At 36.6% G+C, this 16002-nt stretch overlaps 1 protein-coding gene across 2 annotated transcripts in view; it reads right to left on the bottom strand.

Annotated features, from left to right (window-relative positions):
- Window positions 1-1586: 1586 nt before the first annotated feature.
- Window positions 1587-16002, bottom strand: part of slc6a5 (solute carrier family 6 member 5) — a 28780-nt gene continuing 14364 nt past the window's right edge. For both annotated transcript variants that reach the window (XM_023332525.1, XM_023332524.1), the window contains 5 exons: window positions 15376-15507; window positions 14532-14631; window positions 11888-11988; window positions 8742-8909; window positions 1587-5707 (listed from right to left, as the gene is read on the bottom strand). In XM_023332525.1, coding sequence (XP_023188293.1) covers window positions 5552-5707; window positions 8742-8909; window positions 11888-11988; window positions 14532-14631; window positions 15376-15507 — 657 coding nt within the window. In that variant the 3' untranslated portion in view covers window positions 1587-5551. The remainder of the gene's footprint in view (window positions 5708-8741; window positions 8910-11887; window positions 11989-14531; window positions 14632-15375; window positions 15508-16002) is intronic.

Here is a 16002-nt window from a genome sequence, read left to right as displayed (position 1 = left end):
TAAAATTTCTTTTATGAAATTTTTCGGTTTATGGTAAAATATTCTTATCTTAAAGAAATGTAAACTTTAATTTACAGTAAAACTCTGACATTATGTTGTGAAACAAGTTTACAGTAGACCAGCTTTACTATAAAATACAATTACTGTATTATACTAGAAACTACATTTACAGTAATGCAGTTATAACTGTAAAGCACACTCACAGTAAAAATTAACTGTGAAATATCATAACAGTAAAGGTACTGTAGAATGGTAATTACAGTAACTTACTGGCAACACTGTTGCCAGTAAGGGTACTGTAGAATGGTAATTACAGTAACTTGCTGGCAACAGTGTTGCCAGTAAGTTACTGTAAAATTACAATAAAAGGTCTAACAGTGTAATGCTAGTTATCATGGCAATCGATGAAAGCAGATAAACGGCTTTCCTGTAATAAGTTGTTTCCAGAGATGGGGAGAGTACCCAAAAATTGTGATGAAGTAAATGAAGCATTAATTCAACATATTTTTACTCAAAAATTACATCATCAGACGGACAAAAATATAAAGTTAAGTGGAACTTTTGGTATTTTAAGGACAAAAATGACAATAATTGACATAAGTACCAAAAAATAACAAAAACAGGCAAAATATATTTTTTTTCCAAATCAGTTTCCTGAGGGAGTCTTCCCAAGGGATCAATAAAGTACAAGTCTAAGTCTAGTCTAAGCTTCTTTCAATAAAAAAAAAACTGCAGGTTTGTGTTTGTCTGGTGAATTTTTGGCTAAGTGTTTGTTTTTCATTCTGTGGGTAGAGATTCCAGAGATTTTACTCAAGTAAGAATAGAGATACTTTCTGATAAAATTACTCAAGTAAAAAGTACAGTGAAGTAAAAATACAAAAAAGTTACTCAAGTAAATGTAACTAGTTACTACCCAACTCCGATTGTTTGTCCACCAATAGCATATTTAGCAGTGAGTACATGACGTTGATTGACAACGCTAAGACCCTCCCGCTGGCTCTGATTGGTTGTTTATTTCAGGAGCTGTGCATTTTTTAGGTGGAGGAGATCAATCTTTTCACAGATTATTTGTCTCTATATTTTTACAAAAACATTTTTTCTATAAAAGTTATATACTGCAGCTTCAAATTAATGAAGTTTCTTGTGCAGCAATTTTCACTATAAGTCTTTGCAGCTTTTTCCAAGGGACTCTTCCACACACGCCTAACACAGAGCGGTAATCAGTGAACTGCTCCAAAGTGAAATTCAGTTGCAAACGAGAGCTGTTTGAAATATGCCAGCCTGTCTGCTGCAATGAGCAGAGCAGCGCATCACATGTTCCAACAAACAACGCGCCTGCAGGAGTGTTCAAATCCTCTTTCTTCCTACTCTCATCTTCTTTGATCATAATGTTCCAGTAAACAACGAACAGTGTGTGTCGTTTTCACGCAGCACACCGAGGAGACGCCTTCAGTTACGTAGCAGCTGAATGTGGAAGTTGAGTGACAGGCTGAATCACAAAGGGGACTTTTTCGCTGTAACCTAATTTTCACGTCAGTGTTGTTTTAGGCTTCACGAATGCAAAAGAAGTCAGTGACAACAACAACAAAGCAAAACAATAACATTTATTTATTGAGTCATATGTTATACATTTCATGATTTATTAGCGATATATTATTATTGGCAAAGATACTATAATCCAATTGCATTTCTATACATAAATACAAAATATGAGGTAGGGCCTCAATAATTGATGATGAAAATAAATAGATGCATTTTTCACATTTATGATATATATCTTCTATTTTTTTTTTTACACATAACACACATTTTAAAACATACTTTTATAATATATATATTCTCAATTTTTAAATTAAATGAATGTCATGGGATGTTGGAGGCACATATCTATATCCATAGGCAGCAGTGCCTCATATAGGACACACAGAAATATATGACATTACTCAAGTAATTAGAAATTTAACCTATGCACTCATAGGTCACACAATAAAGTGCCAAAAAGACACAACAGACATAACAATAGGAATACTGGTACCATATGAGACAGACAGCTATGCTGCGGTGTTAATTTTGAAATACATATAATAATAATAACTCTACTTTTTCGAGAACATCTATAAGGCCAATGGTTACCTGAAGATGTGTTGTAACATATTGGCAAACATCAAAGAACAACTACATGTTAAATGGATGGCAGTATCTCGACTTCCTATACGCACATGACACATTCCTTTTTAAACTTTTTATGTTTCAACAACAATCCCACATAAAGTACTCGTTCTTTGGTTACTTACACTGCCCAGTGGTGACTTGTAGGCCAAGAGATTTCTTCATATTTATACATACGTATATGTTTTTTTCTTATCTCTAAACTGATGCCATCCCTAGATTTTGTATCTTTATGTTCAACTAAAGGTTCCCTAAAGTAAACATGCAGAGACTTATACTTCGAGAAGAAAACAGATAATTACACATGGACATTGAGTTATAGCAACACAAACTGCATCATGCAAGCTCTTCATTTGATATATTTTACAAATATATGTGGTTCAAACAAAACCCTAAGCTGATTTTTTTTCTTCTCAAACCAAACGCAAAGAATCCCTACACAAATGGTAACACAGGGACATAAAATATATACGTATAGGTCTCACCTCTGAGTAAAGTCATAAAGGGTTTTATCTATAAAGTCTTGCAGGAATAAGCTAAATGCCCTCATCATACAACATTTGCTTTTCAATCTCTGATTAGAAGAGAAGCCATCGGAGTATCTTTTTTTTTTTTGGGAGCAAATCTGTATTGAAAGTTAGCGTTACAAAGCTAGCTTAGCGTCATACTAGGAACTGCTTGTAAATCCTCCTCTCTTATTTCTACAGTCAGCTCAGACCAGTCATGCAAACATTTGATTGACAGCTACGTGGAGATTGATTAAACATACAGAGACAAACACACACGCACACCCACAAGCCAGAAACAGACATACATTTTTTTTAAATCACAGCTAGAGCTAAATACACGACATACTAAAAGGAACACAGTGCAGCGAGCAAGCTATTTAACATCTGTATATTTGTGCTCATTAATTGATTATGTTTTGCTTTCAAATAACCTCTTAGTATCTGTGCTATTTTCATATCAAGGTCATGAAAAGACATGGCTTAGAGAAGTAGGAATAGAGAGCCTTAAACTTTTAGCAATTGCTTTTTCAACCGGCTAAAAAAAGACACTCCACCATTGAAAGCCTGCAGTGATAAAAGCATTTATTATGCCAATCAGGAACTCTGCTTAAGCTAAAAAAACATGAATCCAGTTGATCCAATGCAAAAATGACTAATTGCTTATAAGTAGGTGCATGGTGTTTCTTTTAAGTTAATAGGTTGGCAGCCCTCATTAGTGGCCTGCCGTGACATTTCAAGTCTGATTACCTGCAGAGCTGCACTTTTTAAATTTTTTAAACCCACAGAAATCCACTTACAGCAGCTCAGTTATGCGTATGATGTCAGAGCATAATAATTCAAAGGAAACAAGTGCTAAATTTCACTAATGCGTCTGATTCTGACGGACCACGTTGGGACTGTGATGGGTCCAGAAAAGCTGCTAAAAGCCTTTTGCCGTTTACAAATAATATATGCACCGCAGCAAACTATTGCACAGACCCTTTTCCTCTGCGGTTCATTACAATCATTCAAAAAGTTACTTTTAAATATGTTTTACAGCTTTCCATGAAGCGCACACCGACATAATGACACCCTGCAACACAGCTGTTCGAAACAGAGTGACTCACTTTGCATTTAAGCAAAGGTGAGCAAAAAAATCAGGCTCCATGGAGGTTCTCCAGGAAAACAAGCTTTCCCAGCTGGGTGTTCATTGTGATAAAACACAAAGAAGGCTCTAATTTTCCTTATGCTATTATTCCTGCAGCTACCGCAGTAGTCTGACGAGTTTACCTGAGACCCTGTTTCAACGAGGACACACGGAGAGAGAGGCAACATGTTCCGAAATGACAGCGAGGTCTCCAATAATCTACCACTAACAACAAGAGACAAAGTCTGCTTCCTCAGGGGAGCGAGGCCTTTTCTTCTACTCTAAATCTTAATTTGTTTGCACATAGCAGTAGCTCCTATAGTGAGGAAGTGACAACACACACTTATTACTTGAGGATAGTCGGGATCATTTTTTTCCAGAAGGACTGCACTTTGTACAAAACATTACATGTTAGCAAGAATAACATTAGGAGACATTTACACACACAAACACTCTCACTCTCTGCCTTCCTCCTCTGGAGGTTTTATAGATATATATATATACAGTAGATATATATAACTCTAATAAAGTGTATGCTTATATATTTGATATAGTTACTCTACTTATGTAACATACATTGCAAAGAAGATTTATATATTTATATATATGGCTTGACAAAGTCACAACACATACATACAGCATTTAATAGACACTTATGCACAGAGAGGTCATCTTCGTCAACCTGAAAGGGTTAATTAATTGGCCAAGTTATCGCCAACGAAAATGATGGCTAGACTATTCGGATAGCTTTCTACTTTGCACCGCTTTAAATTCACAGACAAAGCAACTTAAAAAAAAAAACACAACTTAAAAAGAGATAAGGTATCACATTCTACCTCTCGGGTTCAGAGACAAAGAGAGTCCAAGCTTCTGCTCCAATGCTGAGTTGTTAAAGGCCAAAGTGAAACACGCAGAACTGGTAATCAGGATGCATTCGCCACTCTACTGGGACATAGGAGGCACAAATTACAGATATCATAATCTATTTCTGACAAAGCAAGAGCGACTGAGCTGTAGTTGATGTGACTATTAATACATAGTGCTGGAAATGTGATAACAAAGCATACTAGGTCTATTTTTTTCAGATACTATCTATAATTCAGGTGAAATTTTGTACACAGATGGACCCAAAACCAAGATCCCCAACCAAGCTTACTGAACTTCGTTTTTTCTTTTTCTTTTTTTCCTGGAGTTTAATTTTCTTTTCGTTTTTTTCTGTCTGCTTGCTTGCGCCGACATGATTTGTTATCTCTACACAGAAATGAAATGCCACTCACACACTCACACAAACACACGCATAGAAACAAACAAACACAACTCCATGGGGAACAGCTACTGTGAGTCTAATATTGCAAGTGCAGTCTGAGTTGTGTCATTTTATGACACAATTTTTCTCTTGGAATGAGTTCCCTGGGAGGGGGGCTGTGGAGTAATCAGTGGTCATGTGTGGGAGGCAATGATAGCCCATTAACCGAGTACCAAGTAGCAGCAGGAAGAGCAGACTCCACTTGGACAGCCACACCTCCCTAAGACAAGACGGGAAGAGGTGAAGAAGTAATAGAAGAGGAAAAGCCTGTTTCCACTTCCGTGATAAAGAGGGGAAGCAGACAGAGTGAAACATAAAGCGGGAGAAAAATCAGAGGAGGAGGAAGAAGAGGTGGAGGACAAAACAGCCTGGAAGCAGGCGTCCACCCCACTCCAAGCGCCCCTTCTCAAAACTTGGAAGGTGTTGCTTCCAGAGCAGCTGTTACTGATAGGAACCAAGCTGGAAGTCCTTTGGGGGCAGTTTGAGACCCAGGGAGCTGGTTCCTAATGGGTCGATCATGTTCTTGTAGCGATTTCCACGGTGCTTCATAAGGAAAGGCCCCCAGTCAGGCTGAGGGGAGCAGACCAACTTCAGACGCTGAAAGAGAAAACACAGCCCAGTTAAAGGTTTAAGCCAATAAATCAGGGCTATATTAGCATTCTGCTGTCAGATGTTTTATTAACTGTGTCCGATCTCATATCACTGCTTTATATATTACAAATTAGGGCTTATATGATATTAGAAAACCATACAGAGTCAGGTTTTGGTAAATCATAATGATAATATCAGTTGCAATAAATTCACATACTCCTATATTTCTCATGTGTGTGCTTCAGAAACACTCTTTGTGACTTTTAAGTGTCTTGGAAACTGAAGTTTCTGCTGCAGTTAGACTTTATCCAGCAGGCTGAATATCTTATTAATGTGTAAAGTGTGAATTTGTGACACTTGAAATATATTCATCACCAAAATTTGCTTTTCTAGCAATCCTTCCAGATATCAACTTTATACGCACTTGCATAAAGTTCCATTGCGCAAAATTTTGACAATATTTTGCTAATGACGAAAAACACAATTTCATAATCACTGTGTTTTCATGAAATAAGAAGCATAATTAAAATCACACGTGAATAAGTCATTAAAAAACATGCTATACCATCATCCTCCCACCACTTCCTGTCTTCTTCTTTGTCGTTTCAGACAGTAGTGACATCTAGTTGAGCACATAACTCATGTGATGCAAAAAAATATGTTCCCATTGCAGCTTTGCGATATAAACTAATAAACGGAAGATTTTGCTCAATTTTAGCACATTTATTTTCATAATTTCAATTTGTGTTATTCTATGGTTAATCTAAATAGTGATTTATCTGTTCTGGCTATTGGCCCACTTCTCCTCTCACATTTCAGTTAAAATACGTCACGTCTAAATGCTATTAGCACAGACAGAAGTTACATTTCCATTAATAACATGTGCAAAAACATTGTCAATATTCCACTAATGTCAAAAAAACACAATTTCACAATTGTGGTGTTTCCATTAAATAAGAAACACAATTAAAACCACACATGATTACGTCTGTTAATGTAATAAGTCATTCAAAATTAATCATATCTAAACTAATTTTGATACGACTGAAAAACCACCTACAGCAAAAACCCCTGATCATTAAACTTTAGTTTTTGTTTTGTTTTTTTCAAAAGTGGCAAAATTATTTTCACAATTCCAATTTGCATAATTCTATGGCAAATGGAAACACATTTAGTGATGATATACTGTATTGTGCAATCCTAATACATATGCTGGCTTTCACAATTATTAATACCACTGGAACATGTATTTTATGTGATAGACTAAAACAAAGTAGGACTTAATTGTCAAGAGGAAGAAAAATGAGAAATGTTCTGATTTTCTTTCCAAGTGTTCTTTGTACTTGTCTCAGACCTCTGACTCAATACTTTGTAGAAGCACCACTTTCTGAAATTACTTTTGCAAATCTTGTTGAGAAGGTCGCTACAAGCTTTGCACATCTAAAAGTGGAAATGTTGCTATTTTTCTTCACAAAATAGCTCAGGCTCAATCAGTGGAAACAGTCTTTTAAAGTAAACTTCAAGGACACAGACTCTCACATGGACACAGGTCTGATTTGACCAGACTCTACAGAAACAAGAATATGCTTTTATCCAAGCCACTCCATTGTAGGTCTGACTTTATGTCTGCAACAGAGAAATTTGTTCTCTCTCACAGAGGACTAAAAAAGTGTCATAACTCTGTTCTTGTAGCCCTGGTTTGGGATTTCCTGTAGATTATTCTTGACAAATTATCTAGGTTTAACCTTTATCCTTTTTTCTGTGGTACATTTGCAGCTGGTGGGACTTATGTGGACATCAACAGAGGTCTGCTTTTAAGTTCTTGTGAAGAATGAAATGTTTGGTTAGAAGGAAATTTGTGATGGCCACCTCAAGTAAAATAAAAAAAACTTATTTGTTCTTTGAGGGTATATATTTGCCGTTAGCCTCTTGGACCCAGTGGAAGCTGTATTTCTACCCTAGCATTAAGACTTATGCAGCAGAAATACTACTCAAGTAAATGTAACTGAGTAAATGTGGCTAATTACTACCCAACTCTGCAGATTGTTATATTTTATGTAAATTATCCATCCTTTGAACTTCTCCATAACTGCCTCCCTGATATGTCTGCTGAGTTTGTCTTCATATTATTTATTATACATTATTGTCATCCAGCAAACTTCCAGTCTTTACAGAACGTCTGAAAATAAATCACACACAGGTGGACTGCAGGTCTACCACATAGAGATGCAATAAAGTTCAATAGGGATCAATGAATTGCATATGGAGCAATAAAAGGTGAAATTCTCAGTGGCATGTAACACCATAACAAATTGGTCCACACTCAGCTGAATTTTTGTGCAGATTCTGCATATTCTACCTATAGTGAGTTTTCTTTGGGTGTTTTTTTCCAACGTTTAAGTCATTTATTACACCTTTTCAAACAGAATTAGATGTGTCACACTGAGGAGTCTAAGCTGGCAAAAATAGGTAGAATGTACAAAGGTGGAAAACAAGACAATCTAATAGTTGGCTTTGGATTAAACAGAAGGTTGTCGGAGACACAAAAGTGCAGGAATAATTTGAGGCTGATGGCTAATACTAGAATGCCAGTTTTGATGTAAAACAGCGATTGAAGTCTACAATCGGTTGGTTGGAGGAATGTATAGAGCGTAATGTGACAATCAAGAGAGAAAATGTAAGAAGGACTTAATTAATTATCTTTAGATCAGATGAGCGCTTGCATTCATGGTTAGTTTCCCAGATAACAAAAGTAATCTTGACAAAAAATCTGTAATTGATGCTTCTGTCAGCGATACTGAGAAAACAAAGCTGTTTGGACAAAAAGCTGCAATCATCATCATCCATTAATCAAAGTGTTTAAAAGAGACTCGGAAGACTCCCAGAAATATGAACGAATTAATCCTCAGCCTGCAGGCCCCTCTCCATGCTAATGAGGAAAGGATGAGACTATTGATTTCCCAGTGTGTATGTGTGTGCGTGTGCATGTGTGTCAAAAACAATAGACAATATCCTGCCGCAGTTTCATCTTAATTATTACCTCCACTACGGTGCCAGGGGCCAGGTGCATCTTAATGACAAACATGATGGGGATCCAGATAACCGAGCAAATAACCATGAGCCAGCCCAGAACCATGGACCAGGTGGGGTAGGTGTAGTCCTCGTACGTCATCACTTTCCACTGGTACAGACTCAGTCCCAGGATGCCCTGCACAAATAACGAACCTCTGGTTAAATTTAACAACTTGTTGGTTGTGTAAAAATGTATGGCCCACCTGCATGTTGTTGTTTATATCCGGAAATTTTGCGCATGCGCTCAACACTGGAGGGCAAAAAGACGATTTTTTTTTTTTTTTTTTTTACAATGCCATTCATTGCCGCGCTGCCGCGGTAGAACAATTAGATAAATGAAACCTGGAAATGTAGGTTTGATTAATTTAGTGCAGTGCGCCACAGCAAACGAAAACATGACGCAGAGAAACCGTTAAAGAGCAACTCAAACACACTGTTTTCTCTCTCGCTCTCTGTGTCGGCTACGCGACACGTTGACTCGTTGCCATAGCAACCGACAACAACGCCACCAAATGCATCAGGATTCAACACCAAAAACACTCAAACATTTTCCACACAAAGAACAGCAAATTCAGCCCGTTACAATTGAATGTTTTCAGCCTTGATGCTTATTTTGTGATTATTAATAAGTAATCGCTGTGGTAAATTTGCTATTAGCTCATCTAAGATTAGCTATCGTTGTTATTCGCTAATCTAACACAGCTGTGGTTGATTAAACACCTGATCTACCGATAATCTGTCAGAATTGTCACATCTACATTGTAGGGTTGTCAAAGTCAAGCTAGCATAGCTGAACTACTTCTCTCGCTATTTTTTTTTCTTAATTAAAACTTTTTACTGACTTTGTTATCTAGTTTCATAGTGTAGCAAAGCACTGTGTCCCTTTATCCTTTATATATCAGGCGTGCATTTAAGATTTAGCGTTTTATATCGACAACTTAACAGCTAAAACCAATGCTAGCCATCGTTAGCCAGCAGCTTGTTGCCCACCAGATGGGGGCGGGGTCTTGTGTGTGTGACGTCACGCCCCAAGGGCTCAATAAATGTTCAAATATTCAATCATGGTAAACAGATCTTGTTTGCTCATAAGGTTTTATTCAAATAATTGCAGGATTTTTTGAGTCTTTTATTTTGGAGTTGAACATTTTCTGGATGATATTTAACTTTCCTTCGAATAGAAATCCCTTCATGTTCATAAAAAAGTCAGATCATGCTGAAAAATGTCAAAGAAAAAAAGAATTTCAAGTATGGCAGCAAATCTACAAAGAAATAGCTGGGGGAAAAAAATCAAGCTGTTGCAACAGCCCAGTGAAAGAACAGACCTCAACTTGATTGAAATGTAGTGTTGAAACTTTAAAAGAACCAAATTAATATCTTCAAACCTCAGCGAACTGAGCCAACAGAGTTTTAAAAAAAAGAAGAGAAAGAGTCGATCAAAATTCTTACTTAGCGACCTGAAAGGTCAAAGCAAAGCTCGGTTCAAGTTGCAGCAGCTGAAGGTGGTTTTACAGGGTATTGAATTTTGCAGTGGACTTATTTTGCCTTTTTAGTTTTTAAAGAATGATCATGATTTAAGGAGTTGTTTTTTGCCCACATATTTTTTTAACTACCAAATTCATGGTAGGTGTCAAGGCTGTTACGGCAAATAAAAGACTATTTCTCACAAAATGAGCCAAGATTTTAGCACAAGAAATGGTTTTCAATTGTGTAGCTTTTCCTTTTAATCTATAATATGATCTAAACAACTAGATTATTGAAAAATGGATCTGAGTCTTTAACTCTTTAATAGAAAAGTTGGCATGCAGGAATGTGTTCACTTCCATGCTTCAATGTTGCTGACATTTCCTAAAATCCATGCAGTTTTTTCACATGGCTTAAACTTTTTACTACACATGAATCCGATTCAAAACATGCAACTAAAAGCACAACAAAAACCAAAAATAAAAGTCTAAGCAGTAAACCTTTGCCTTATGTGATGTCATCAGTATGTGCACTTTAAATCTTGTTTTTGGGAAGCTGGATTAAAATTGGATTGATTATTGAGTTACAACAAAACAGGAAAAGAAATAGAAAACGGACTAATTTAATTTTTTTCTATATGTCGCTAATTATTTCTAAATCGAGACTGATTTATTTTACAGTGAGGTTTGGCTACTAGCTGAGTTTAATCACTCAACAAAACATGATTAATGCGTTTTCCAAAATTAAGCTCATTCACATTTTCGATGCATATTTTTTAAATTACATTTTTTTATGTAAACATTGGATGAAAAATGAATGAATAAATCACAAAATGTTCAACACCAATGAGTCATTTCTTGCAAGTTTCTTCTGCTGGGGGTAAAAACTGTTTCCTCTGCTCCATTTTCTTTAAACCAAAAGATGGAAGACAACGAAAACAAATATTTTTCATGTAATTAGTGTGTGAAAGAAAATACACAGCAATCTAGCTTAAAATATAAAAAAAATAATAGAGATGAAAGACAGAAATGGATCAGTTGCAGAAAATGAATCAACCCTCCAATGAGAGCAGCAGGATAAACATGCAGCTCCATTAGTCAGCATCACCTTTGCAGTGTTTTTTATTATGTTTATGTAAATTAAACATATTTATGCAGGCCAAGGTCCTGCTCAGACATATTAGTAAAATCTGTGCAAGGGAATTTACATCTTCAGCTGGACAGCTCAGAGAAACGGAGGCAGATTTCAGAGAAAGTATGAATATTTTATACAGTTCAAGCAATTTTACACCTAGTTCACGATGCTTAAGTAGAACTAAATTGTAAACTGTGGTGACAGACTTCAAAATAGGTATATTTAGGTAGTTACAGAAATAAATATTTGAAGAGTTGGCTCGGCAGGAAAAGTAGGGAGGAAACCATTTTGAGCTTCAGTGTTTGAGGAGTAATTTTTCAACTGTTACAGAATGGAAATTATTGCATTTTTAAGGTGACGGATACAAAGGGTTGGACTGAAAATACAAATGTCCACTAGTGGCTCCGTGTGTGTGTGTGTGTGTGTGTGTGTGTGTGTGTGTGCGTGTGCGTGTGCGTGTGCGTGTGTGTGTGTGTGTGTGTGTGTGTAGGAAAATGAGATGATCAAAAACAAACATACTGTCAGGATGGTTGGAGTCACAAAGGCCCAGCACACTCTCCAAAATCGGTTTGGCTGGAAACCAATCATCATTTCGATGTCCTCGCAAAACCTCTGCAGACCTGTGGAGGAGAGAGAAAAAACGGAAAGAGATCAAATCAAAGATGAGAAATGATGGGAAGATAGAAAGTGGAAACACAGACAGTGACCTGGGTTTGATAAGTTCCCTACAAAAGGAGATCAGCAAATTTTGCGTGTGTGCGTGTGTGTGTGTGTGTGTGTGTGTGTGTGTGTGTGTGTGTGTGTGTGTGTGTGTGTGTGTGTGTGTGTGTGTGTGTGTGTGTGTGTGTGTGTGTGTTGGGGGGGTGTGCGCATGTAAAAGGAGTGTCAGATTCCTGGAGAAACTGTGAGGGAGCAGATGGCTTCATCCCTTCGTCTTTATTGACGGATAACTGTGAGTGACATGAAGAGGCAGAGTCACACAATCATTTCAATATGTCACCTGTGCTGATGCTCCGACAAACCGAGCCAAGCCTCTCGCTTGGTAACAGCCACCTGACACACACCTGAGTCCTGGGCACGTTGGCGATTCAGACTTGGACATTACAACAGAGACCCCTTGTGGCCGCGTAGGGAATATCAGGAGACCAGCATGAAGGACAATGGGGCAAATCCCAATTTCCTCTGGAAGGCCAGCAGTAATCACAAAAGTCTCCCAGATGTAATTGGTGTCCCTGCTGAGGTGTTGGACTGTGTGTGTGTTCATGATGCCTCAGGCTGGACTAAAAGCAAATAATAGGACCAAACACTGTAACACCACATGTGAGTGTGAGGCGTTCACATCTACTGGCACCACTGGTAAAGATGTGTAAAAACACCAAAAACAGAGTCCTGTTGTTTTCTTGGACACTGAAGGCTTTTTGTTTTTAATTCAACCTTGAGAACATTTATTCCGTGGGAAAATAACCAATGTCACAAATATTTGTATCACCAATAATCCCCTTAAAGGTACAGAGAATGTAACTTTTTTTTAAAGTTTTTTACATAATTTGTTGGTGTTAAGAGACAGATAATTTGTGAAAAGATTGAACTCTTCTATCTCACCCCTGAGAAATGCACAGCCTGACCAAAAACAACCAATCAGAGCCAGGAGGCGGGTCTTAGTGACGTTGATCAATCTTCTGATTGGTTGTTTCTAGTTGGCACTGGAGAAGACAGAGGAGTTCAAATTTTTTCAGATTGTTTGATGACATGTTGTCACACAATGGTGACAGTTTCAACAAAAATGTAAAGAAATATTTTTTTAATAAAAGCTACATACTGCTCCGTTAAATTAAACTTGACTTTATGTTTAGAGTTCATAACAACCATCACATATTATCTATGTCCTAATTAGCTGATTGGAGGTGTTGATAAAAAAATAAAATAAAAATCTGTTTTACCATCACAAACAAAAACTTTTAAACTTTTCAGCCAAAACCTCTCCAGGTTACTTTTGTGTGAATCAAAGTATGATAAATATATAGAAAAGAAATTCATACTGACTGATCTGCATGGCCTCCTTGGAGGCCATGGTATTATGAAATCTTTAAATACCTAGAGCCAAATCAACATAAAAATGACTCAGCAAGATGAAAAGCTGCAGGATAACCTGAAAAAAAGAGCATAAGAGAGAAGCCAGAACTTCAGCTACAACTTTTGAATGTTACATGAAAACACTGAATGTCAACCAGTAATAACAATAACCAGAAACTTAAACGTCTCGTAAAATGAAATGTATTCATATTTTGAAGTATGAGCTTATGCTACTGATGTACTTTACTATAGCAACAAAAGTCCATTGTATTATTGCAGGAAAATGAGTACAACTAAAAATGCAACTCTACTACATTCAGTTTTGTCAGTTTGTCTGTTTTTTAAAGCAATTCTTAAACGTAATGATTAACTGTAAGCATCATAAATCAACTATAAGAAACCGTAGGGGTTGGTGCTGACTATCCATTACAAATGTGAGCAAAATTTTGTCGATATTCTGAAAATATAATTTTGCAGTTGCTGTGTTTCCATTAAATGATAAACGCGACTAAAATCACGTTTGTTCACGCGATAAGTCATTAAGAACCATGCAACACAATCATCCTCCTGCCACTTCCTGTCGTCTTCTTTGTCTTTTCTGCCAGTAGTAACATCTGGTTGTTGATCACATGACTCATGTGATATGAAAGAAGTGTTTCCTTTGCAGTTTTGCAAAATATCAAACAATGTTTTCAATTTTAAAAAATTGTGAATTTTTTTGGAAGTGGTGTGTTTCCAATAAGCAAATTTATTTTTGTGATTCCAATTCGTGCAATCATATGGTGAATGGAAACGCAGTTAGGCATGATTTTTTTCCTGAACAAACAAGATGTTTGTTTTCTTCAAATTTTACAGCTGATAATGAAAATACTTAAACACACAGAGAATGTATAACTAAGAAAAAAACATGTACTGCGGTTTTGTTTTTCACTAAAGCAAATACAAGATTTCATTCAAATTCACAATCTTTCATTCTACCAACAACAGTAACTGTGGAGCCTCCTGCTGAACTCTGACCTTTCAGAGTGGCTCCTTGGAGTGCAAAACCAAGAGGAGTAAGTAAAGGTCATGTTGCAGGTCATTTACTCACCATAGAGGTAGGAAATCCCAACCAGCTCAAAGATGGCAATGATAACCAAAGAATAGGAGGCTGCAAATGTGTCCACCAGCTGCAGCATGTACATCCCGTTCTTTAAAAATACACAGACAATAAAACAAATATGTATTAGTAAGACGGTTGAGCCATTAATAAACATTTTTAAAAATCTCTTTTAAATCTTGCTTTTTATTGTCCTTTCAGTTCAGTGAACACACTGCGAAAACACAAAACTATTTTTACTTTATTTAATATAACATTACATAGAGGATCTTCAACTCAATGACAGATATCACAATACTTAAATTAAAATAAAGAATAACCACAGATATTGACAATATTGGTTTTGAGTCCTACAAAGTCGAATAAATAAAAAACAAAAGTTAAATAAATATATATATAAATGTGTAAAATTCCTTAATATGGATTAAAAAAATCATAGTTCCACTGGCAGAGTATTTCACTTTTAACGTGGGAAAATAAATGTATTGCTTCAAATGAAATAATAACAATTTACTTAAAACAAGTTCCTATTTTTAGCTGAAAAGTTATGTGGAAGTTAGTGTTATCTTATTTTATATGAATTAAGATACTTACACTAAAAAGTAAGTCAAAATTACTTGCTAAGTTTTTGTGTTTTTGCAGTAGATATCAAAAGTAGGAACCTTTGTGAAATAATTGTTTACTTAAAACAAGCTCCTATATCTCGCTGAAAAGCTACTTGTATGTTAGTTTTGTCTTATTTCAGGTGAACTAAGATACTTACAGACCAAAATTACGTGGTACGTTTTTGTGTTTTTGCAGTGTAACCTTTCATAAGTAGAAACTATTGTCGTACCTCTGTTATCATGGGAAAGCCCAGGATGAAGAAGGAGAGGCAGCAGACCAGGGTGAAGAGCGGTTTATGTTTCCTCAAGTATTTGGGGTACTCGTCCGACACGGATGTCACGATGGTTTCGATGGTGGCAAACTGGAAAAGTTTGAGGAAGAGGAGAGTGATGAGATGAGGAAGAAGAGCAGCTCATCACGAATCTTCCCTGATCGGCTCCTTCTTCTGCAGAATCACCGGCCTGCAGCCAGCAAGTTTAACTCATTTAAATTGCAAACAGCTGCAGCTGTTAAGATTTCAGCATCTAGTGTTGTGAAGCATTTGTCTTCATTTAGCCAATAAACTCTTTTTAAAGTAATTCAATTTACTTCCAAAACAGTTAAAAAGAACATTTATATAACTCTGAGAAGGAGAAGAATACAAAAAAAATAAAATAAAAATGAGACTTTGGATTACAGGGAAGAGACCCGACGTGTAGGAGTCAGCCTGGAGAAAAGCAAATATGACATAATGGTGAAAGTGCCTCTGAGCCCAGAGGAGTGCAGCGGATGAATACATAAACAGGGAAATTTAAAGAGGCTGGTGTTGTGAGGACATATGCATGAGAAGACAGCGAAAACGCACCGACGCAGAGCT

The sequence above is a fragment of the Xiphophorus maculatus genome, chromosome 4 (assembly GCF_002775205.1).
Source record: "Xiphophorus maculatus strain JP 163 A chromosome 4, X_maculatus-5.0-male, whole genome shotgun sequence".
Taxonomy (NCBI): domain Eukaryota; kingdom Metazoa; phylum Chordata; class Actinopteri; order Cyprinodontiformes; family Poeciliidae; genus Xiphophorus; species Xiphophorus maculatus.
Note: the sequence above shows the minus strand (reverse complement) of the source record. Positions and strands in the feature narration are given on the sequence as shown.